This window comes from Chlorocebus sabaeus, chromosome 22 (assembly GCF_047675955.1).
Source record: "Chlorocebus sabaeus isolate Y175 chromosome 22, mChlSab1.0.hap1, whole genome shotgun sequence".
NCBI lineage: Eukaryota > Metazoa > Chordata > Mammalia > Primates > Cercopithecidae > Chlorocebus > Chlorocebus sabaeus.
In genome coordinates, this window is record NC_132925.1 from 48,352,227 (window position 1) to 48,378,090 (window position 25,864).

The 25,864-nt window shown below is 45.1% G+C and overlaps 1 protein-coding gene across 8 annotated transcripts in view; it reads right to left on the minus strand.

The window, feature by feature from the left end:
* The window catches only part of CFAP92 (cilia and flagella associated protein 92 (putative)), an 81,627-nt gene that overhangs the window by 15,189 nt on the left and 40,574 nt on the right, over nt 1-25,864 (minus strand). For 7 of the 8 annotated variants that reach the window (XM_073009811.1, XM_073009810.1, XM_073009809.1 and 4 more), the window contains 3 exons: nt 21,762-22,666; nt 12,054-12,248; nt 9,361-9,658 (listed from right to left, as the gene is read on the minus strand). In XM_073009811.1, coding sequence (XP_072865912.1) covers nt 9,361-9,658; nt 12,054-12,248; nt 21,762-22,666 — 1,398 coding nt within the window. The remainder of the gene's footprint in view (nt 1-9,360; nt 9,659-12,053; nt 12,249-21,761; nt 22,667-25,864) is intronic. The other variant, XM_073009812.1, reaches the window with a different exon arrangement.

The following is a 25,864-nucleotide window of genomic DNA, read 5'->3' on the forward strand; positions in this document are numbered from 1 at the left end:
AAAAACAAAAAGAGGACCTTTTGGATTCAAAGTTGTGTTCAGCCACCTTTTATGCTAGCAATAGGGAATGTTACTCTTAAACGCATTCTGGAGGGCAAAGATGAAAATCTCACCCTTGATACTGTAAAACTAAAAGAGTAGATTTTTGAAGCCTGTCAGACTCACTTAGCCCTGCTCCCTGGAACTGATATTTTGAACAAGACAGCCAATGGGTTGTCCACAATCCTCTTAAATGGATGAAAGCCACTGAAAGCTCTACAGTTGCAGATTTTGTTCTAATAATTATGTGTTTGTGCTGTCTCCTTTTAGTCTGCAGATGCAGAAGCCACCTCTGGAGAGAAAGCTGCCATCGAGAACAAGCAATGATAGCTGTGGCGGTTTTACAAAAAAGAAAAGGGGGCATGTTGGGAAAAGCTGAGTGTTGGGAAAAAAGCTGAGGCTGGACTTGCATGTCTGATATATTGTAAAAGAGTCTTGGAACATGTCTAGGGTCCAGGGTCTAAAACCTCTCATGGCCTTTGGAACACCAAGCTCTGTGCCAAAAGGTGGAAGGCAGCCCTGCTGCACCATAATCTGAGCCCAGGGCATAAAACTCCTCATGGCGCCAGGTGTGGTGGCTCACGCCTGTAATCCCAGCACTTTGGGAGGCTGAGGCAGGCGGATCACGAGGTCAGGAGATCGAGACCATCCTGGCGAACACGGTGAAACCCCATCTCTACTAAAAATACAAAAAAATTAGCCGGGTGTGGTGGCAGGTGCCTGTAGTCCCAGCTTCTAGGGAGGCTGAGGCAGGAGAATGGTGTGAACCTGGGAGGCAGCGGAGCTTGCAGTGAGCTGAGATCGCACCACTGCACTCCAGCCTGGGCAACAGAGCGAGACTCCGTCTCAAAAAAAAAAAAAAAAAAACTCCTCGTGGCTTGGATGGAATCCAGGGCTCAGGGCGTAAAACCCCTCGTGGCCTCTGGAATGTGTCTAGACTTGCTGGCTCCTTGCTTCTAGCACTCCCAGGCTCATAGATCGATTGTATCTTTTTTTTTTTTTTTGAGACGGAGTTGTGCTCTTGTTGCCCAGGCTGGAGTGCAATAGCGTGATGTCGGCTCACCACAACCTCCGCCTCCTGGGTTCAAGTGATTCTCCTGCCTCAGCCTCCCAAGTAGCTGGGATTACAGTCATGCACCACTATGCCCGGCTCATTTTGTAATTTTTTTTAGCAGAGACACGGTTTCTCCATGTCAGGCTAGTCCCGAACTCCTGACCTCAGGTGATCCACCAGCCTCGGCCTCCCAAAGTGCTAGGATTACAAGCGTGAGCCACTGCGCCCAACTGATTGTATCTTAAACTAGAAGAATATGTTTACTATTATCTCAAGTAGCAGAACATTTTCCATTTGCTTCAAAGAAAATGCTAAACTGTCATAGCTGTAGATCATGCGCTCATACACTGCTTTCTTTCAACCCCCACATCCTCACCACCTGCTTCTTTGATCACCAATAAATAATGTGGGCTTCCAGAACTCGGGGCCTTCACAGCCTCCGTATTAGCGTTGGCCCCCTGGTCCCACTTTATGCACTCTTGTCTCATTCCTTTATGAGAATGAGAACTCTGCTGGACTTTGTGGCCCCCACGGCCTGGTGTTGGGTCTGATCACCCCAACACACAGCAGGGGATACGATTAGTGATTTAGCAAAACAGCAGTCTCCAACCTTTTTGGCACCAGGGATTGGTTTCGTGGAAGACAATTTTTCCACGGCCAGTGGGAGAAGGTTGTATGAGCATGGTTTGGGGATGAAACTGTTCCACCTCAGCTCATCAGGCATTGGTTAGAGTCTCATAAGGAACATGCAATCTAGATCCCTTGCATGTTCAATTCACAATAGCATTCACACTCCTATGAGAATCTAATGTTGCCACTGATGTGACAGGAGGCGGAGCTCAGGTGGTAATGCTCACTTGCCCACTGCTCACTTCTGTTGTGCCACCCAGTTTCTAACAGGCCTCAAACTGCTACTGGTCCATAGCCTGGGTATTGGGGACCCTTGCATCAGAAGATATATTGGTTGAAAATAATCAGATTGAAGGACAAAAAGGAGAAAAAAAGACTGTAAAATAAAAAATGTGAGATGTATAAATAATATCAGATGCAGATCATGGTGAAAATATCTAACATTGGAGTCCCAGGAGGAGAGGGAGAGAAGATGAATATAAGTAATATCTGAAGAGAAATACTGTTGTAGAACTTTTAAAACTTAAAACAAGCTACAGATTTAACAAGTTCTAGAAACCCATGGCAGGTTAAATACAAAGAAAAACATGCCTATGAGCATCACAATAAAACTGCCGAAAACCAAAGAAAAGAAAAAAAATTTAAGCAGCCAGAGACAGCCAAATTATCTTCAAAAGAACAAGACTGGTTGGCAGCTGACCAACAGAAACAATGGAAGTCAGAGGACAAGGGAATGATTTCTTTAAAGTGTTAATAACTGCCAAGCTAGAATTCTAAACCCAGGAAAAATACCCAAAAAATCTAACCACAGAAAAATTAATTGGTATTCACAAATATTTCTCAACACTGAAACAATGAAAAGACAAGTCACAGACTGGGAAAAGAGACACATCTAACAACTCATACTTGAATAACAGTAAAACACTGTCAATCAGAAAAATACAACTAGATTTATTTTAAATGGAGAAAATATATAAATTTGAACAAGCACTTTATAAAAGGAGATATCCAAATAGCCAATCGTATGTGAAAAGGTGCTCAACATTATTCAGAGAGAGACATTAAAGCCTGAATGTGGCTGGGCATGGTGGCTCATGCCTGTAATCCCAGCACTTTGGGAGGCTGAGGCAGGTGAATCACCTGAGGTCAGGAGTTCAAGACCAGCCTGGCCAATATGGTGAAACCCTGTCTCTACTAAAAGTACAAAAATTAGCCAGGCATGGTGGCACACACCTGTAGTCCCAGCCACTCAGGAGGCTGAGGCAGGGAGAATTGCTTGAACCTGGGAGGCAGAGGTTGCAGTGAGCTGAGATCACACCACTGCACTCCAGCCTGGGTGATAGGGCGAGATGCTATCTCAAAAACAACAAGAAACCTGAATGTAATACCAGTACACCTCACCTGAGCAGCGAACATAAAACCAAATCTAGACCAAATCTAGCCACATATGCATGATGATTATACATGAAGAAGTGAGATTTATCCCAGGAATCCAAGGCTGGTTTAATATGCAAATATGAAATAATGTAGTATACCATATTAATAATGAACAAAAACCACATGATCACAATATTTGCATTCAACAAAAGCATTTTTTTTGTTAAATGCATCTATTTTCACAAAATTTTCACAATTTAATTTAAAAAATGCATATATTGTGAAAACATGTATATATAATGTGGAAAAAGCATTTAACAAATATCCAACACCTATTCATACTGAACTCTCAACAAACTAAGATTAGAAGGGAACTTCCTTGACCTGATAAAGGGCATCTCTCAAAAATCTGCAGTTAATGTCCAACTTAATGGTAAAAGCCTGAATACTTTCTCCCCAAGATCACAAGCAAGACAAGCATGCCTGCTCTCACCACTCCTCTTCAACACTGCACTTTATACCGGACATTCTAGACAATGCAAAGGGAGAAACAGAGGGAAAGACAAAGAGAAGGAAGAAAAGAGTAAGGAAAGCAAGTGTTATGGACTGAATGTCTTCACACTCAAATTCCTCTATTGAAGCTTTAACCCCCAGCCTGGCTCTATTTGGAGTAGGGAAGTAATTAAGGTTAAATGAGGTCATAAGGTTGGGCCCAGATCTGATAGGATTAGTGTCTTTGTAAGAAGAGACATTAGAGGATGGGCAAGGTGGCTTACACCTGTAATTCCAGCACTTTGGTAAGCCAAGGCGGGCAGATCACAAGGTCAGGAGATCGAGACCAGCATGGCCGACATGGCAAAACCCTGTCTCTACTAAAAATACAAAAATTAGCTGGGTGTGGTGGTGTGTGCTTGTCATCCCAGCTACTCGGGAGGCTGAGGCAGGAGAATGGCTTGAACCCGGGAGGCAGAGATTGCAGTGAGCCAAGATTGCGCCATTGCACCCCAGCTTGGCAACAGAGTGAGACTCTGTCTAAAAAAAAAGAGAGAGAGACACATTAGAGATCTCTCCTTTCTCTCCACACACAACAAAGAGATCATATGAGTACACAGCAAGATGGTGGCCACCTACAAGCCAAGAGAAAAGGCCTCAGAATTAAACTGACCTTGCCAGACTCTTAGTTTTAGACGTTCCAGCCTCCCGAATAGTGAGGAAATAATTTTCTGTTGCTTGAACCTCCGAGCTTATGACAGCCCAGGCAGAAGGAAAGGAAGGAAGGAAGGAAGAGTATCCAGATTGGAAAGGAAAATGACCTTTCTTCACAGATGATGTGATCCAGTTCAAAAGGTTGTAGGACACCAGATCAATGTACAAAAAATTAATTCTATTTCTATATTATGGAAACAATGCAAAAAGTAATTCAATTCATAGCACCATTAATTTCACAAAAGCAGTGCAAGAATTACACATTGAGAACTACAGAAATTGCTGAGGAAAACAAGATGTAAATAACAGCAGAGACATTACATGTTCATAAATTGGCAACCCCAAAATTGTTAAGTTGGCAGTTTTTCCCAAATCAATCTATAGATTCAATAAAATCCCCACCAGGCATGGTGGTTCACACCTGTAATCCCAGCACTTCGGGAGGCTGAGACGGGCGGATCACAAGGTCAGGAGATCAACACCATCCTGGCTAACACGGTGAAACCCTGTCTCTACCAAAAAAAAAAATAAATAAAAAATTAGCCAGGTGTGGTGGCGGGTGCATGTAGTCCCAGCTACTTGGGAGGCTGAGGCAGGAGAATGGTGTGAACCCGGGAGGCTGAGCTTGCAGTGAGCCAAGATCATGCCACTGCACTCCAGCCTGGGCGACAGAGCGAGACTCCATCTCAAAATAAATAAATAAATAAAATCCCGATGAAATTCCTATGGAATTTTTTACAGAAATTGGCAAGCTGATCTTAAAATATATGTAGAAATGCAAAGGACCCAAAGTAGTCAAAGCAATTTTGAAAAAGAACAAAGTTAAAGGACTTAAAAAATCCAACTAACTATAATTAAAGTCATCAAGACAATGTGTTGCTGGTATATGGAGAGGCATATAAGTTAATGGAACATAGTTTAGAACTCAGATATAAACTCTTACATTTATGATCAATTCTTGACAAAGGTGCTAAGTCAATTCAATGGGGGAATAGCTAGTCTTCGCAAGAAATGATGTGAGGACAACTGGATATCCATATGCAAAAAGATTAATTTAGACCCTTACCATGGACCTCAAAAAAAATGGTTCACAGATCTAAATGTGCAAGTTAAGCGTAAGTGTAAGAGAAAGGATATGAAATGATCTTTGTAACTTTAAGCAGAGTCCTTAGCTATAACACCAAAAGCATGATTGCTAAAAGAAAAAACGTAAATTGGAATTTATCAAAAGTAAGAGCTTTTATACTTCAAAAGCTTTTTCTTACACCATTAAGAAAAAAAGACAAGCCACAAATATGGAGAAAATATTTGCAAATCATATTTCCTATTAAGTACTTGTATCCAGAATATATAACAACTCAACAATAAAAAGACAACTTGATTTTAAAATGGATAAATGATACAAACAGAGGGCCAGGCACAGTGGCTCATAATTGTAATCCCAGCACTTCAGGAAGCCAAGGTGGAAGGATTGTCTGAGCCCAAAGGGTTCAAGATCAGTCTGGGTAACATAGTGAGACCCTGTCTCAATTTGAAAAAAGAGATTAATTCAAAAAGATACAAATATAGATTACATCAAAGAAGCTTTATTAATTCCTAATAAGCACACTAAAAGATACCTAACATCGTCAGTCATTATAAAATGCAAATTAAAATCATGAGATACACACTAGAATGGCTATAATCAAAAGGACTGATAAGAAGTGTTTGTATGAATGTGGATAAACTAGAACCCTCATGCATTGCTGGTAGGGATGTTAAGATTGTGCAACTACACTGTAAAAACTGCTTTTCTTACAATGTAATTTCTTAAAATCATAAATATAAACCTACCTATATGACAGCAATTCCACTCCTAGGTTCTACCCAAGAGAAATGAAAACATATTTTCACATAATGGTTTGTATGCAAATGTTCATAGGAGCAATATTTATAATAGCCCCAAGCAAGAAATAATAGTAATTCCAAAAAGTGGTGAATGGATAAATATGGTACATCAATTCAATGGAATAATATTCAGCAATAAAAAAGGAACATACTGCTGATATATTCAGGAACATGGATGACCCTCAGAAGCTTTATGCTCAGTAAAAGAAGCCAGACACAAAACTTTACATAACTATATGGTTTCAATTACCTGAAATATTCAGACAAGGCAAATCTATCAAGACAAAAAGCAGATCAGTGGTTATGTGGGACTAAAAATGGAGGAGAGATTGACTGTAAACTAGCATGAAAATACTTTTTGTGGGGATGGAAATGTTCTAAAACTGGATTGTGATGATGGTGTTATAACTATAAATTTACTAAAAACAATTTATATATACTTATAATGAGTGAATTTTATGGTATATAAATTATATCTCAAGGTGTAAAAATGTGAAAAAACTAAATTATGGGTGGGTTTCAATTATTATAGTATGAATAGGAAATTTAAAGCCATTTTAGAGTAGCCATATCTAAGATAATAGGAACATGATTTTTTAAAAAGCTGGAACAATACAAGCGATTTCAGCAAATTTACAAGAGATGGAGGCTAGTAAATAAATTGTATATTACTATATTATAAAATTGTCTATAATATTGCATTTTTTTTGAGACGGAGTCTTGCTCTGTCACCCAGGCTGGAGTGCAGTGGCATGATCTCGGCTCACTGCAAGCTCCGCTGCCTCCCGAGTTCACACCATTCTCCTGCCTCAGACTCCCTAGAAGCTGGGACTACAGGCGCCTGCCACCACACCCGGCTAATTTTTTTGTATTTTTAGTAGAGATGGGGTTTCACCGTGTTTGCCAGGATGGTCTCGATCTCCTGACCTTGTGATCCGCCCACCTCAGCCTCCCAAAGTGCTGGGATTACAGGTGTGAACTACCGTGCCTGGTCCTGCAAAATCTTTAAAAACCCTTCCTTGTGGCCAGGCGTGGTAGCTCACACCTGTAATCTCAGTTCTTTGGGAGGCCGAGGTGGGTGGATCACTTGAGGTCAGGAGTTTGAGACCAACCTGGGCAACATGGCAAAACCCCATCTCTACTTACAATACAAAAATTAGCCAGGCATGGTGGTGTGTGCCTGTAATCCCAGCTACTCAGGAGGCTGAGGCAGGAGAATCACTTGAGCCTGGGAGGCAGGTACTGCAGTGAGCTGAGATCATGCCACTACACTCCAGCCTGGGCAACAGAGCAAGACCATCTCAAAAATAAATATAAATTTAAAACGCTTCCATATTATGTGGCATTAACAAAATTATATTAACCCATGAAATGAATATATATTCTTGCACATATCTTAAGGGCACTGAGAGGTAGGATAAGGAAGACTGCAAATACTCTCAACGTTGTTTGACTTTTTTTGTTGGTTTGTTTGAGACAGGGTCTCATTCTGTCGCTCTGAGTGCTGGAATGCAGTGGTGCGATCTCAGCTCACTGCAACCTTACCTTCCAGGTTCAAGTGATTCTCCTGCTTCAGCCTTCCAAGTAGCTGAGATTACAGGTGCACACCACCACATCCAGCTAATTTTTGTATTTTTAGTAGAGACAGGGGTTTTGCCATGTTGGCCAGGCTGGTCTTGAACTCCTGGCCTCAAGGGATCTGCCTGCCTCAACCTCCCAAAATGCTGGGATTACAGGCATGAGGCACTGTGCCCCGCATTGAGACAGGGTCTCGCTTTGCCATCCAGGCTGGAATGTAATGGCGTGATCTCGGCTCACTGCAACCTGTGCTTCCCAGGCTCAAGCCTCATCCTCCTGAGTAGCTAGGACTACAGGTACCTGCCACCATGCCCAGCTAATTTTTTGTAGAGACAGTTTCGCCATGTTGCCCAGGCTGGTCTCAAATTCCTGAGCTTAAGCAACCTGCGCACCTTGGCCTCCCACAGTTCTATGATATATATATATTTATTAAACAAGAGAAATAAAAATGAATGAAATAGCCAACTCGAGAAGATAGAAAAAAGGAGAAAGGTGTATGTTTTAAAGTATCATAAAAATAAAAGCTCAAGTTAATGAATTAGAAAAACAGAAAAAGCAGAATTGATAAATCCAAGAACTGGTTCTTTTGAAAAAGCTAAAAACCTGAACACTAATGGAAAAAACAGCCAGGCACAGTGACTCACACCTGTAATCCCAACACTTTGGGAGGCTGAGGCAGGAGAATCCCTTGAGCCTAGGAGCTGGAGACCAGCCTGGGCAACATAGCAAGACCCAATCTCTTAAAAAGGTAAAAAAAAAAATTAACCAGGTGTGGTGGCACGTGCCTGCCTACTCAGGAGGCCGAGGTGGGAGGACTGCTTGAGCCCAAGAGTTGGAGGGCTGCAGTGACCCGTGATCAAGTCATAGTACTCTAGCCTGAGCAACGTAGTGAGACCCCAATTCAAACAAAATAAAAGAAGTCTGTTCTTTGGTTTTCATAAAGAATGCACACATATAAAACTTACAAGCTTCTAGGAGACTTTTGTTTTTAAACTAGAGAATTGCGGGGGATGGCAGGGCCTTCACAGAGACCACGGGCAGACAACTCCAAGTCATACCACAGATATTTGTGTTTTCATGTCTTTTTGGTTGGCATGGGGTGAGCGAGGTTCTCCTTGCCCATTCAGGCCGCATAGCACCAGCCTTCTACCCTCTCACCAGCTTCTCAGTCTCCCATTCTCTCCCTCTGTCATGCAGATCAGTTTATGTCCCATGTTGCTTGGACATCTTACGACACTTATGCCCTGCGCAACCTAAGCAACATGTTACACACACACACACACACACGCCACAGTTCTTTCTCTATAATGAACTCTGGGGGCCATGGTAAAGATAATACACCTAATAGCATTCCTTCTCACCTTTCAGGAAGGACAAGGTTATCTAGGACTGGGAGTGAAGGTTTCTGACATGGCTCAGCCCCACCTCCTGCACTTCTTGCCCATCCAGTGGGGTAACCCAGGCCAGGAGCGCAGGCACAGACCAGAGGCAAATGTCCCACTCAGGAATATGCCCTGTGCCTCTCAGCAGGCGCCTGGACTGCCCAGGTGAGGCCTGGGAGCTCCAAGTTGGAGAGGAAGGCGGCCCACCTGGATGAAACTGTGCTTTTTGTCTTTGTTCTTCAGTAGCATGGCGCTCCGCCACTGCAGGTACTTCTCCTGGTGGGCGTGGATCTCTAAGGTGAGGCTGGAGTCCCGACCGTGGTAGTCCTCAAGATTGGGGGCAGGCTGAGGTGGTAGGGCGAACAGTTTCTCATCTGTGAGTTCTTCTTGCGAAAGGGGCATCCCAAACTCTTGGCTCAAGTCTTTGATCATAGCAGAGGAGGGCAGCAGGTTCCTCACCATCACGTCCCAGAGAGTGGTGCTGTTATAGCAGATGTCGTGGATCCTGGAACAAAGAACCACTGCCCCACTGAACCTCGCCTACCTTGCAAGACAGGTGTAATCACTCCCATCCTACAGCAGGAAATAAACACTCAGAGGTTGCTTAGCTGGTCCCAGGCCCTGGAGCTTGTAATGAAAGAGCTCCCATTCCAGTCTGCTGAGCCTGGGCTCCTGGCTCCTTCTCCATCTTCTCCCCAGCCCCCAGAAGCCAAAGGCTGCCCATGGTTTGCTCTGAGTGCTGCTCTCTCTGTTCCTGTGTCCTTAGCCATGCTTCCCCTCCTCCCATACCCCATCGGGACACAGCCCTACCAGCTGCCCATCAGGGATGTAGAGCACAGAGCCTTCCGCACCAGGAGGACATCATGCAAGGAGCCTCAGGGGGCTGGCTAATAGAGGAGGAGGAGGAGGCTGGAGAGAGAGTCCTCAGCAAAGCTCAAGGACCTCCCCAGCCCTGAAGCCTCCTCCTAGGTGCCTTCTGCCATGGCCTGGTGTGCAGTGGGCATTGGGTCCAGAACCCATGCTCGGTCATGGCTGTTGGCTGCTGACTGTCTCAGCTGCCTCCGAAGTCCACTGTGCGGTAGATGCCTGCCCTCACTCTCACTGTCGCAGTGACCCTGGCCCAGCCTTAGCCTTTCTGAATATGGTTTCTTCACCCTCAGATAGAAATAAAGCTATATGGATGCAGCTACCTTGGATGCAGTAAGCACTTCCTAAAAAGTGTTCTTCTCTTTCCTTCATAGAACCCTCAGCTACTTCCTGTTACCTACCAGGCAGGACCGGGTCTGGCCTCCTCCCAAATGCTGTGGCACCACCCCACATGCCAAAGATGAGGGCCACGGAATCAAAGAAAAGCCTCTTGGTTCCAACCAAGATCTTTATCCTTCCTATCTCTCCAGTCTCCTCCCCTCCTTCATTAATACATCCAGCGAGCACTAGCTAGGGCCAGACCTGTTGCTGGCTCTAAAAATATAAAGACAGGGTTTGTACCTCCTGCCCCACACCCAGTAGCAAGTGAACTGTCCACCTGCTGAACATCCCCTGGCCCTTCCTCAAGAGCAGCCTCTCCTGCCCTGGGGAAAGAAGCAGCCCCCTCCTCCATGCCCCTGCTGGGTCCCAGGGCACCCCACTGCCTGTGTTCTTTATGTCCTCTCTCCTTCTGAACTGTGGCCTCCTGAGACTGGGGACTGGTGTGCTCACAGCTCCCCTAGAGCCATTGTGGGCTAGCAGCTGCTCAATGAGGGAATGGTGAGACCCTGGTTGCCCAGGCTGGAGTGCAGTGGTGTGATCTCAGCTCACTGCAACCTCCGCGTCCCAGGTTCAAGCAATTCTCCTGCCTCAGCCTCCCGAGTAGCTGGGATTACAGGCATGCGTCACCACGCCCAGCAAATTTTGTATTTTTAGTAGAGATAGGGTTTCTCCATGTTGGTCAGGCTGGTCTCGAATTCCCGACCTCAGGTGATCCGCCCACCTTGGCCTCTCAAAGTGCTGGGATTACAGGTGTGAGCCACTGAATCTGGCCTGTTTTTGTTTGTTTGTTTCTGAGATGGAAGTCTCACTCTGTCGCCCAGACTGGGGTACAATGGCTCGAACTCAGCTCACTGCAACCTCTGCCTTCCAGGTTCAAGAGATTCTCCTGCCTCAGTCTCCCAAGTAGCTGGGATTACAGGTGTGCGCCACTACACCTGGCTAATTTTTGTATTTTTAGTAGAGATGGGGTCTCACTATGTTGCCTAGGCTTGTCTCAAATTCCTGGGCTCAAGCCATCCTCTCACCTCAGCCTCCCAAAGTGCTGGGATTACAGGTGTGAGCCACTGTGCCCAGCCCACACCTGGCTAATTATTAACAACTTTTTTTTTTTTTTTTTTTGAGACGGAGTCTTGCTCTGTCGCCCAGGCTGGAGTGCAGTGGTGTGATCTCCACTCACAGTGAGCTCCACCCCCCGGGTTCAGGCCATTCTCCTGCCTCAGCCTCCCTCAGTAGTAGCTGGGACTACAGGCACTCGCCGCCACGCCCGGCTAAATTTTTTTTTGTATTTTTAGTAGAGATGGGGTTTCACCATGTTCACCAGGATGGTCTCGATCTACTGACCTCATGATCCGCCCGTCTCGGCCTCCCAATTTTATTAACAAATTTTTGTGGAGATGGGGTCTCACTCTGTTGCCCAGGTTAGAAAATGGGGTTTAACCAGCCACTCCCTCCTCAGGTGATTCTAGGACACGCCCCAAGAACTGCAGACACGACAGAGTCACAGCATCTGGGCAGATGCCCTCCTCTCCCCATCGTCTGTTGGGGCCACTATGTAGTTGTTGGACACCCCAGCTCGCCTGTTTGGGCGCAGAGTGCTAAGAAGCGCCCCTTCTGCTGGGGCGCAGGACCCCATGCGGGCTGCCACTGCCCACCTGGTCAGTGCCTGGAAGACCCGCCTCCACTCAGTGTCTCGCAGGAAAAGCACCGCCTGCTGCAGCAGCAGCTCCGTGGGCTGGAAGAGGTGCACATGGTACAGGATGGCCTCCAGGTCCCCATAGAGCCGGCTGCGGAACAGTAGCTGCGAGTTGTACAGCACCTTGTATTTCCCGTGTTCTGACCTGGGAATCCTGCAAGAGACAGAAGGCCAAGGGCCAGAGCTAACTTGCATGGCAGCTTCCTGGGACACCATGGTGAGGGTGCACTGTCAGGTACAGCTTTTATGTTGTTTAAAAACAAGCCCAGGGGCCGGGTGTGGTGACTCGCGCCTGTAATCCCAGCACTTTGGGAGACTGAGGTGGGCATATCACCTGAGGTCGGGAGTTCGAGACCAGCCTGACCAACATGGAGAAACCCCATCTCTAGTAAAAAATACGAAATTAGCCAGGCATGGTGGTGCATGCCTGTAATCCCAGCTACTCGGGAGGCTGAAGCGGCAGAATCGCTTGAACCCGGGAGGCAGAGGTTGCAGTGAGCCAAAATCATGACATTGCACTCCAGCCTGGGTAACAAGAGTGAAACTCGGTCTCCAAACAAAAACAAACCAAAACGAAAAAAAAAAAAGCCCAGGGGGGTAGAGGCTGCAGCGAGCCCTGATGGCACCAGTGCACTCCAGCCTGGGCAACAGAGTGAGATCCCATTTCAAAACAACAACGAAAGACAAGGTTGGTAATAAAGACTATACTAAGATAAAAATAGAGCAATTTAAAAGTATAAAAAATTAATTAAAAGAATAGAAAAAACAAAAAGAATATGATGATGATGAATGCCTCCTGGTAGACACAACATCTTTCAAAACATGGGGCCTTGACAGAGAACTGGCAGTGAAATGCTGAAATTGACCTGATCTGGCTCAAGGCCTGTGCCTCCCACCCCCTTCCTGCCCCCACTCAGCCCCTCACCACCCCTCCAAGCCCTGCCCTGGCACTTGCACTCTGCACTATGGCAACACCAGCCTGGCAGGGTTTCTATGCACAGCCTACTCTCATTGCCCTGCACTGGCCTATGCCAATCCACCGCCTTTTTGAACCTGGTGAAGTCTACAATGCTTTCATCTCCCCTTCAGGAATCTGTGTTCTTGGTCGGGGTAGGTCCTCTTTTGTGAAGTATTTGTTTGAAAGTATGGGTATTGCCCATACTTTCCACTGGGATGTTTTCTTATTGATTCACAGGACTTTAAAAAATATATTTAGGATACTAATTATTGGTCAGTTCCAGACACTGCAAATAATTTTGTTTGTAGCTTGTCTTTTCACCATATTTACGGTGTTGTGAAAGTTGATCACATACATTGGGTCATTCTTATCACACCCAACTAAAACAGAGTCGAGAGGCGGGGAGAAAGCACCCAGGGCACGTAGCACTGCTCCAGGAATGTCATTCTCCGCAGCCTGGCTGCTGAGGCCGCCTGCTCCAACCTGAAGCCAGTCTTATCTGATAGCTACTGACACCACCTGCTGCAACTCCAAGACTACTTTTACTCACTGACGCTTGCCAGTCGGAGGCTGCCAGTGCCCCAAAACTTGGTTTTGTGTCAAACACAAAACAAAGTGAATTCTCAAAACAATACCGAACATTTTTATAATGCCCCTCCTTTTTATAAAACCTCCAACCTTCTCTGTTTTTCAGACATACTGAAGACTGCCCAGCCTGTGTGTGTACCTCAAATTGTAATTCTTGCTTCCCAAATAAAATTTTTAAATTTAGAGATTCATCTCTGTATTTTGACTTTGATAGTGTCTTTTGATGAGCAGAAGTTACTTTTAACGTTGCCAAATGTATGATTCTTTTCTTCTTTGTCCTTGTCTGGTTCAAGAACTCTTTCTCCATTCTGGGGTCATGAATATGTTCTTCTATATTTTCATCTATAAGCTTTGTAATTTTGCTTTTCAAAAATAGATTTTTCACTTTGGGAGGTCAAGGTGGGCAGGTTGCTTGAGCCCAGGAGTTGGAGGCCAGCCTGGGCAACCCGGTGAAACCCCATCTCTACAAAAAATACAAAAATAATCTGAGCATGGTTGTATACACCCATAGTCCCAGCTACCTGGGAGGCTGAGATGGGAGAATGGCTTGACCCCTGGAGGTAGAGGTTGCAGTGAGCCCTTGTACCACTGCAGTGAGCCTTTGTACCACTCAGCCTGGGTGAGAGAGACAGACCCTGTCTCAAAAAAAAAAAAAAAAAAAAAAGCCCAGGCACAGTGGCTAACACCTGTAATCCCAGCACTATGGGAGGCTGAGGCGGGTGGATCATGAGGTCAGGAGATCAAGACCACGGTGAAACCCGTCTCTACTAAAAATACAAAAAATTAGCTGGGCGCGGTGGCAGGCACCTGTAGTCTCAGCTACTCAGGAGGCTGAGGCAGGAGAATGGCGTGAACCCAGGAGGCGGAGCTTGCGGTGAGCTGAGATCATGCCACCGCACTCCAGCGTGGGTGAGAGAGAGAGAGATTCTGTCTCAAAAAAAAAAAAATATATTTCTGGTGAAATCTGAGATCAGATCATTGTAGTCTACTTAGTTACACTGTGTCAATCAGTAGTCATTATATAAGATGTCACCATTGGGGGAATTGGGGGACCTTGAGTAATGAGTACATACAACCTCTCCACTATTTTTGCAATTTCAAAGTTAAAAGTTTAGGCCAGGTGCGGTGGCTCACGCCTGTAATCCCAGCACTTTGGGAGGCTAAGGCAGGTGGATCACCTGAGGTCAGGAGTTCCAGACCAGCCTTCCCAACATGGCAAAACCCCATCTCTACTAAAAATACAAAAAATTAGCCGGGCATGATGGCGGGTGCCTGTAATCTCAGCTACTAGGGAGGCCGAGGCAGGAGAGTTGCTTGAACGCAGGAGGCAGAGGTTGCAGTGAGCCAAGATCACACCATTGCGATCTTGGCCTGGGCAACAGAAGGAGACTCTGTCTCAAACAAAAGAAAAAAAATTAGCTGGGCATGGTGGCACATGCTTGTGGTCCCAGCTACTTGAGAGGCTGAGGTAGGAGGATCGCTTGAGGCGGTGGGGGTCAAGGTTGCAGTGAATCATGACCGCACCACTCCACTCCAGCCTGGGTAACAGCAATAAACCCCGTCTCAATAAAAAGAAAGAAAGAAAGAAAGAAAAAGCTCAAAAAAACCCAACAAAGTTAAAAGTTTAAAAACAGGGGTTGGTCTACCTAGACTAGAGTTGATTTTTATGAATTGTGTGAGCCAGCAAATTAGGAATAGAATGGAACTTCCTCAGACCCATAAGGACATTTACAAAAACCCTACACCTAACATCATAGGTAGTGGGGAAACACTGATGCCTTCTGCCGCAGAGACCAGAAACAAGGCAAGTGTGTGTGCTTTCACCATTTTTTCTTTTTTTGAGATGGAGTCTCGCTCTGTTGCCCAGGCTGGAGTGCAGTGGCGCGATCTCGGCTCACTGCAAGCTCCGCCTCCCAGGTTCACGCCATTCTCCTGCCTCAGCCTCCCGAGTAGCTGGGACTACAGGTGCCCGCCACCATGCCTGGCTAATTTTTGTATTTTTAGTAGAGATGGGGTTTCACCGCGTTAGCCAAGATGGTCTCGATCTCCTGACCTCGTGATCCGCCCATCTAGGCCTCCCAAAGGGCTGGGATTATAGGAGTGAGCCACCTTCACCATTCTTATATAAAACAATACTGCACGTCCAGGCCAGTACAACAAGGAGATGAAGGTATACAGACTGAAAGAAAGAAATGTAATTATCCCTATTTGTAGATGACATGATGATCAGTATAGAAAATCCCAAGGAATCTCCCAAAAAAACAAAACAAAAACTCGTGGAACCAGTGAGTTCAGCAAGGCTTTAGGATATAAAATCAACATACAAAAATCAGTTCTATTTTCAGATATAGCAGTGGTTGCCAGGGATTAAGGATGTCTTTCCTTTGTTCCTATGGAACACAATTATCCCAACACCATTTATTGAAAAGTTTATCCTTTCCCTACTGAACTTTTTTTGTCCACTAGAGTTACTTATTTATTTTTTTTGAGACAGAGTCTTTCTCTGTTGGCCAGGCTGGAGTGCAGTGGCACGATCTTGGCTCACTACAATCTCTGTCTCCTGGGCTCAAGCAATTCTCCTGCCTCAGCCTCCTGAGTAGCTGGGATTACAGGAATGTGCCAGCACGCCTGGCTAATTTTTGTATTTTTAGTAGAGACAGGTTTTCACCATGTTGGCCAGGCTGGTCTCGAACTCCTGACCTTGGGTAATTGCCCACTTTGGCCTCCCAAAGTGCTGGGATTACAGGCGTGAGCCACAGTGCCCAGCCTAGAGTTACTTTTTAATTGAGATATAATTTACATGGCAGACAATTTACCCATTTGTAAAGTATAATTCAATAGTTTTTCATCTATTTAGTGCAACCACTACCACCGTCATCAATTTCAGAACATCTCATCACCTCAGAAAGAAACCCCACACCCCTTAGCTATCACTCTGTATACTCCCAACCCCCTGAATGCCCCCACCCCTGATCCACTAAGTATCTACCAATCCAGTGGTCCCCAACCTATTTGACACCACGGACTGCTTTCGTGGAAGACAATTTTTCCATGGATGGGGCTGGGGGGATGGTTTCGGGATGAAACTGTTCCACCTCAGATGATCAGGCATTAGATTCTCATAAAGCATGCGCAACCTAGGTCCCTCGCATGCACAGTTCACAAAAAGGTTCCCGCTCCTATGAGAATCTAATGCTGCTGCCGATCTGTCAGGAGGCGAAGCTCAGGCAGAGCTTGCTGACCTCCTGCTGTGCAGCCCGGTTCCTAACAGGCCAGAGACTGGTACAGGTCCGTGGCCCAGGGGTTGGGGACCCCTGTACTAATCTACTTTCTGATAGATTGGTCTCTTCTGGACATTGCACATAAATTGAATCATGTCATATGCAACATCTTGTGGCCAGCCGCTTCTCCTCAGCATGTTTTCAAGGTTCATCCATAGTGTAGCATGTGTCAGTGTTTCATTCCTTTTTATGTCCAAATAGAATTCCAGTGTATGCATATCCCATCATTTGTTTACCCTTTTACCACTTCATGGACATTTGGGCTGTTTCCATCTTTTGGCTATTATGAATAATGCTGTTATAAACATGAGTGTACAAGTTTAGTACACTAATTAGCAATAATCCACACATTAGTATGGATATACATGTTTTCATTTTCTTGGGCACAGATCTAGGAGTGATATTCCTGGGTCATATGGGAACTCTGTGTTTAATCACTTGAGGAACTGCCAGAGTGTTTTCCAAAGTGGCTGCACTTACGTTCCTCCCAGCAGAGAAGGACACTTCTGATTCCTCCACATCCTCGCCAATGCTTATCATTACTGGACTTTTGGATTCTATCCATCCTAATGAGTATGAAATAGCATCCCATTGTGTAAGATTCATCCTTTTGAAGTAGAACATTCAGTGTTTTTTAGTATATTTATTCCCCACCAATTTTGCAATATCACATATGTCATACGGCAAATGAACACTTATGTGTAGGTCTGTTTCTGGATTCTCTATTATATTCCATAGGTCTGCTTGTCTATCTCTGAACCAACACCACACTATCTTAATGACTATAGTTTTATCATGAGTCTTGATATCTAGTGCAGCAAGTTCTTCTATCTTGTTCTTATTCAAGGGTATCTTTTTTAAAAAAAAGACCTTTGCATGTTGCTGTAAAGGGTTTAAAATTCCAACAGCTTTTAAAGTATGGACTTTGATTAAAAAAAAAAAAGTATGAACCTTAACATGCAAAAGTTTAAAATTTTAAAATCAATGTCCATACTTTAAAAACTGTTGGAATTTTTAAAACTGGAAGTGCACTGAATCTACAGTTCAAATCTGAAGATAACTGAGCCTTTAGAATATTGAGTCTTCAAATTCATGAACATGGTATCTCTCTCCACTTATTTATGTCTTCCTTAATTTTTCCTGAAGTTGTATAATATTCATGATGGACGTCTTTCACATCTTTTTGTCAAATTTAGTCCCAGGAATTTCATACATTTTACTTTAAATGTGTTCCAATTTTTAAAAATTAGTTTTCGTATGTAGATGGTATTCAAAATTTGATATTTTTATACGAATTTTTATATTCGATACCACATTAAATCTTATCTGAACATATTTTTGGTATTATTTTTTAAATTTCTTATAAATTTTTTAATATATTGGCATAATTTGAAACACATATCAATGTCTGCAACAACTATAGTTATGTCTCAATAATTTTCAGACATTTTTCATTTCCAAATAAGCATTTTAAGGCTATACATTTTCTTCTGACTAATGCTTCAATATCACTCTGCACATTTTTATTTATTTATTTATTTATTTTTAGACAGAGTCTCACTCTGTTGTCCAGATTGGAGTGCAGTGGCATGACCTTGGCTCACTGCAATCTCTGCCTCCTGGGTTCAGGAGATTCTCCTGCCTCAGCCTCCCGAGTAGCTGGGATTACATGTGTGTGCCACCACCCCCAGCTAATTTTTGTATTTTTAGTAGAGATGGGGTTTCACCATGTTGACCAGGCTGGTCTCAAACTCCCAACCTCAGGCGATCCGCCCACCTTGGCCTCCCAAAGTGCTGGGATTGTGAGTGATTTTGACTACATTCACAATGTTGTGCAGCCATAAACACTATCCAGTGAGCCACTGCACCCGGCCCACCCTGCAAATTTAGTTAATATATTATTTTCATTATTGTTCAGTTCAAAAATGTCTAATTTCCATTAGGATTTCTTTTTGACCCACAAGTTATTTGGAAGTATGGTTATTAATTTCCTTCCATATGAACTTTTTTCTGGTTAATGATCTGTGTTTTATTTCTAGCCTAATTCAACGGGGTTCAATGAGCATGCTTCATGTTATTTCTGCCACTGGAAAATGCTTTCGAGATGTAATTCATATACTATCTGCCCAGCATTAGCCAAACCACAAAGTTTGAGGGCACAGTCCCCAAGACCACCCTTACTTCTGACGCCGACTGCAAGTTCAGGAGGTTTCTGAGACTGCCCTCTGGTTTGATAACACGCTAGAAGGGCTCACAGAACTTACTGAAAGTGAGTTCTACACTCATAGTTAGTTGGATTACAGGGAAAGAATACAGATTAAAATCTGCCAGGGGAACAAACACATGGAGCAGAGTCCACGACGGCTCCAGACACAAAGCTTCCACTGTCCTCTCCTTGTGGGGCCGGATGTGCTACCCTCCTAGCACTGGTGAGTGGCGGCGTGCAAGCACACTGCAGCCAGGCAGCTCGCCCCAGCCCTGGTGGCCAGAGTTTCCAGGGGGTGCCACTGCACAGGTATGGCAGGCGGGCTGACCGCCTACATGGCTGAACTCAGTCTCCTGATTCTGCATGACCCAAAGCCCCCATCCCGAAGCACCCGGTTGGTCTTTCTGGAAGGTCAGCCTCCATCCTGTGACTGTCAGGCGTGGCCAGTCCCCTCCCTGAACAAAGACACTCCTATTAGGTGTGACTCAGATTGCCTCCCAGGAGCCAAGGGCAGAGCCCAGACTGTTCCTGGGCCAGGCCACATTCTCTGCTACACATGACAAAACTCATTTTTTTTTTGTTTTTGAGACGGAATCTTGCTGTGCCGCCCAGGCTGGAGTGCAGTGGCGTGATCTTGGCTCACTGCAACCTCCACCTCCCGGGTTCAAGCGATTCTCCTGCCTCAGGCTCCCAAGTAGCTGGGAATACAGGCACCTGCCACCACGCTTGGCTGATTTTTGTATATTTAGTACAAATGGGGTTTCACCATGTTGGCAAAGCTGGTCTTGAATAAAACTCAACCTTTTAAAGCGCATGAATGAGTGATTTAGACTACATTCACAATGTTGTGCAGCTATAAACACTATCTAGTTCTAGAACATCCTCCACACCCCTGATGGCAACCGTGTGCCCACTGGCAGTGGCTCCCCGCTTCTCTCCTGCCCTCCCCTGAGTGGTTATCCCTGGCAACCACCAGCCTACCTATCTCTATGGATTTGCCAGTTCAGGACATTTCACAAACACAGAGTCATACAATATGTGCCTTTTTGTGTCTGGCTTCTTTGACTTAGCAGAACGTTTCAAGGTTGAGATATGTGTATCAGTATTTCATTTCTTTCTTTCTTTCTTTTTTTTTTTTTTTTTTCTTGAGACGGAGTTTCGCTCTTCTTGCCCAAGCTGGAGTGCAGTGGCGTGATCTTGGCTCACTGCAACATCTGCCTCCAGGGTTCAAGCAATTCTCCTGCCTCAGTCTCCTGAGTAGCTGGGATTACAGGTACGTGCCACCATGCTCGGCTAAGTTTTTCTATTTTCAGTAGAGATGGGGTTTCACCATGTTGGCCAGGCTGGTCTTGAACTCCTGACCTCAGACAATCCCCCCGCCTCAGCCTCCCAAAGTGCTGGGATAACAGGTGTGAGCCACCATGCCTGGCTTTCATTTCCTTTTATGGCTCAATTATTCTATGGACTTATTATCTTTTGTTTATCAGTTGATAAACATCTGGGTTATTTCCACTTTTTTTTTTTTTTTTTTCTGAGACAGGGCCTGGCTCTGTCACCCAGGCTGGAATTCAGTGGCGTGATCTTGGCTCACTGCAACCTCTGCCTCCTGGGTTCTCCCACCTTGGCCACCCAAGTAGCTGGGATTACAGGCAGGAGCTACCATGCTTGGCTAATTTTTTTTTTTTTTTTGTAGTAACAAGGTCTCACTATGTTGCCCAGGCTGGTCTTGAACTCCTGGGCTCAAGTGATTCCAGGATTGCCTTAGCCTCCCAAAGTGCTGGGATTACAGGTGTGAGCCACTGCACCTGGCCTGTTTTCACTTTTTGACTATTATACATAACACTGATATGAACATGTGTGTACAAGCTCTTGTGTGGAAATATGTTTTCAGTTCTCCTGGGCTTATAATAGATACAAGGCCAGCTTCTCCCGGTGCCTCTGGGCCCATCAGCACAGGAAGGCAGGTCTGGAGAGGTGCAGTCCCCTTCTGGGCAGACAGCCTCAACTCCTGGACTCCCTACTGCAGACAAGTGGGTCCTGGGGCATCTGAATTCTGAAGACAGATGGGGGCCCTCTGGACTAAAGGAGGGAAATCCTATCTACCCAAACTAGTATACCTGCAAATTGTGAAAGGAAGGGAGAGGTGTCATGTCATCAAAACTAAAGAATGGAGGAACTGCAAAGGGGCTACCTGCTGCAGCCCAGAATTGGACACTTTAATTATTCACCTCTAGTGTCCCCACTGAGTGGCCCCCAGGTCCCCTGAAGGCCTTCAGAGAAGGGTAACTTCCTGCAAACTAAGCAGCCCCTCCATCTTCAAAATGATCTTCCCTGGGGCAAGCTGAAATCTAATACAGAATATTCTGCTCCTGGTTAGCCACAGTAGCCCTTGGCTCAGAACCCTGAAGACAGGCGCCACTCTCCTGGACCCCTCAGTCATCTTAGATACTCCTGAATTCCTCCCTGCAAGCAAAGGCAATCGAGTCTTCAAGTCCAATGACTAAACCCTGGCAAGTACCTCACAATGATCACAGACAAGGACATTGAACCTAGGCTTGACTCTGAAAGACCTCTCCACTCCCTCGGCATCCAGATGCCATCATTTTTATGTAAAATGTAAAACAAACCACCTACCAGCTTTGGTGGTTCTCCCACAGCTGCCTCAAGCCTTGGTTGGCCAGGCCTTCCAGGATGAAAAGGTGGGTCTTCCCGTCCAGCAGGTGGAAGCCGGTGAGTACATCCAGGTACTGCTGCTCCTGGACCCGCACACGCATCTTGAAGGCCGACAGGATCTGCTGCAGGGTCCTGACGGGGTAGGAGTCCAGGCCGAGGGCCTTAGCGTTGATCATAGTGATGTCCTGCAGCAGGCTGTGGAGCAGGGAGACCTTCTTAAAGTCAAAGACGAAGATGATGCGGCCAAACTGGGAGCCCCCGAGGTCGGGATTGGCAGCTCTGGCCCCGGCCCTCAGTGGCACCGCGATGTCCACTCGCAACTTGAGCTGGGAGTCAGCCTCTAGGTAGTTGCCCATGGGCATTGGGCCATGCTGGTGGCCATCTCTGGGGACCCCAAGCCCCACAGCCATCCTTCTCCTGCTGTCCTGGCTGCAGTGTGTGGGCTGAACCTCACAGCTGTGGATGGGGACGGCCAGGTTCAAATACTTGTGGCCAAGGAGGAGGTCAGCAAAACTGACCTGGGCGATCCCATAAGGGTACCACATCTTGTTCTGGGACTCAAAGGGGTTGTTCTCTGTCTCTCTGGGAGAGATGAGGGCCCGGAAGTTGAGGTATGAATCCAGGGGGTCCTCCCCAAACAGCACGGGCTTCTGAGAAAACTCCTCTGACTTGCGGTCCCGGTCATGAACTTCCACCACCATGGGGGGACCCTCCAGGTATTCTCTTAGGTCACTGGGATGCAGCGCCCCCAGGAAGATGACGTTGATGTCCTGGAAATAAACGTGGGTTCCATGGGGCTCCCCCTTGGTCTTGTGAACTGGAGTCTTATGGAACTGGTACTTGCAGTACACGGGCATGCACAGCCTCTACGAGAGAGCAGGACAGTCACTCAGCCCCAGCATGAGGAGCTCAAACCCCAGTGCCAAGCTCATTGCCTGTCCCTGTAGCCCAAGTTTCCTCATCCACAAAATATCCACGAGAGACCCTACTGTGCAAGGTCATTACTAGGACTGCAGACATCATGCACGTGAATGCACCGGGATGGTGACTGGCATGGCTTGAAAATAATTAACTCAAAAAGCATTCGTTCATTATTTTCCTCCCAAAATGTGAGTGCCATGAAGATAGGCCATGTGTCCTTTTTCACACCTGTACTTCTAGTTCCTATCCTAAGGCTGGGCACAGAAAAGTTACAGAGAAGTGATTTTTAGAAAGGAAATTCCTGTTTTCCAAACATACATCTGGGGGTTGACACAGACCCCTTTAGCAGAGTCACAGGTGCCAAGCTGAAAACGGACACTCTGGGCAGGAGAGAGCCTCAGAGAGCATGGAGAACTGGATGGAAAGGATGAGCCAAGCTATGATGAGGCAGACAGCAGGGACATTTGCATAGTTTGACCTTGGTGCTGAGATTTTATTATCACAAATTAAGCCTTGTGGTCTGAATTCGTAATCTAAAGGCACTATTTTACACTGAAGCTGAGAATTTATTCTAAAATAATCCCGGATTGGCGGTGCTCCCAGAGCAGTGGGCAGAGACACAATACCTCTGGAGATACTCACTTTCAACCTAGGCCTCAAAGAATTCCCATCAAGAAAGTTCCATTGAACATGAGATCATGTAAAAATCACAAAACACCTAAAGACAGAAGCACTACTAGTGAAATCAGATGCACCAAGGCATAAGATATTAGAATGATCAGAGATATAAAGTAAGGATATTTGAGAAGTTTAAGTAAAGAAAGAATATAATCAAGGTGAAACCTACTGTATTTCTATTTACTTGTAACAGCCTTGGTACAGTTGAGAAAGCCAAACACAAACCACACAATGGAGAAGCTGAGAACCAACCAGATTTTCTCTATAAAACCCTCAAAAGACTTGGGAATGGCAAACCTAGTATCTCTGGAGCTGGCAGTAAAAAGGAAGGCTGGAGCAGAGAGGACTTGGTGCAAGTTCCTTAAGAAGCAATCAGATCCCTAGATATCCCTGCAGTGGCTTGGCAGAAGTCTATTAGTTTGCTCTCCAGGCAAAATGTAAATAGGGGGTCCTGAAAACTTCAAAACACTGATAAAAAAAATATGTAAGTAAATGGAGAGATATACTATATACATAGATTGGAAGACAACATAGCAAAGATGTTAACTCTCCTCACACTGATTTACAAATGTAATGCAATTCCAATCAAAATCCCAGCACAACTTTTGTAGATTTACAAATGTAATGCAATTCCAATCAAAATCCCAGCACAACTTTTTGTAGATATTGATAAACTGATTCTAAAATTTGTATAGAGGAGCCAAGAAACTGGAAGAGCTAAAACAATGTTGAAAAAGAAAACTAAAGTTGGAGGAACCACTTCACCCATTTTTATGACTTACCACAAAGCTACTATAAGCAAGACAGTGTTGTGTTGCTGAACGGACAGACACAGACCCATGGATCAGAAAAGAGAATCCAGAAACAGATCCACATAAGTATGGCTAACGTATGTTTATCAAAAGTGCAAAAGAAAGAGAACTTCAATGTAAACCTCACACCATATACAAAAATTCGTTCAAAATTGATCAAAAGCTGGGGGCTCACACCTGTAATCCCAGCACTTTGGGAGGCTGCTACAGGACTGCTTGAGGCCAGGAGGTTTGAGGCTTCAACGAGCTACAACTGCACCACTGCACACGAGCCTGGGCAACAAATGAGACTCTGTCTCAAAAAAGAAAAACTTGATCAAAGCTATATAAATGTAAACTATAAAACTATTAAAGCATTGAGAAGAAAATGGAAAAAAAATCCTTGTGACCGGGGTTAGGCAAAGAGTTCTTAGATGTGACACAGAAACACATGCATACATGAAAAAAAATGTATAATTTGGACTTCATCAAAATTAAAAATTTTGCTCTGCAAAAGACACTGTAAAGAGAATGAAAAGATGTGCTTGTCACAGATTGGGTTAAAAATAAAAGAGAACGAAAAGACAAACTATAGACTGGGAGAAAATATTAGCAAATAATATATCCAACAAAGGACTTAAATCCAGAATGTGTGTGTAAACACATATTTATTATCTCTATATATATGTTTTTGGTGAGACAGGGTCTCACTCTGTTGCCCTGGCGGGAGTGAGGTGGTACAGTCATGGCTCACTGCAGCCCCAACCTCCCTGGGCTAAGCTGATCCTCCCACCTCAGCCTCCCTAGTAGCTGGGACTCCAAGTGTGTGCTACTATGCCCCACTATTTTTTTTTTTTTTTTTGTAGAGACAGGGTTTTACCATGTTGCCCAAGCTGATCTTGAACTCCTGAGCTCAAGTGATCATCCTGCCTCAGCCTCCCAAATTGCTAGGATAACAGGTGTGAGCCACTGTGCCCATCCTGGAATTTTCTTTTTTTTTTTTTTTTTCCTGAGACAGGATATCGCTCCATTGCCTAGGCTAGAGTACAGTGGCTCAATCTCAGCTCACTGCAATCCCACCTCCCTGGTTCAAGCAATTCTCCTGCCTCAGCCTCCTGAGTAGCTGGGAGCACAGGCGTGTGCCACCACGCCTGGCTAATTTTTGTGTTTTTAGTAGAGATGGGGTTTTACCATGTTGGCCAGGCTGGTCTTGAACTCCTGACCTCAAGAGATCCGCCTGCCTCAGCCTCCCAAAGTGCTGGGATTACAGGCATGAGCCACCGTGCCCAGCCTAGAATATATATTTTTTAAAACTCCCAAAAACTCAGCAGTAAGACAGTAAACAACCCAATTGAAAAATGAGCAAAAACTCTAGCAGAAATTTCACCAAATGGGATGTAAAATGGCAAATAAACACATCAAAAGATGCTCAACATCATTATCCATCAGGGAACTACAAATTAAAACCATGATGTGATAACAATACAAAGTTCTTAGAATGGCTAAAATTAAAATACTGACAATACCACACTCTGGAGAGGGTAGGGAACAACTAGAACCCTTGTTCACTGCTGGTGAGAATGCGGAGTGATCTAGCCACACTGGAAAACGGTTGGCAGTTTTTTATAGTCAGGCATATACTTAACATATAGCTGAGCAATTTCATTTGCTGGC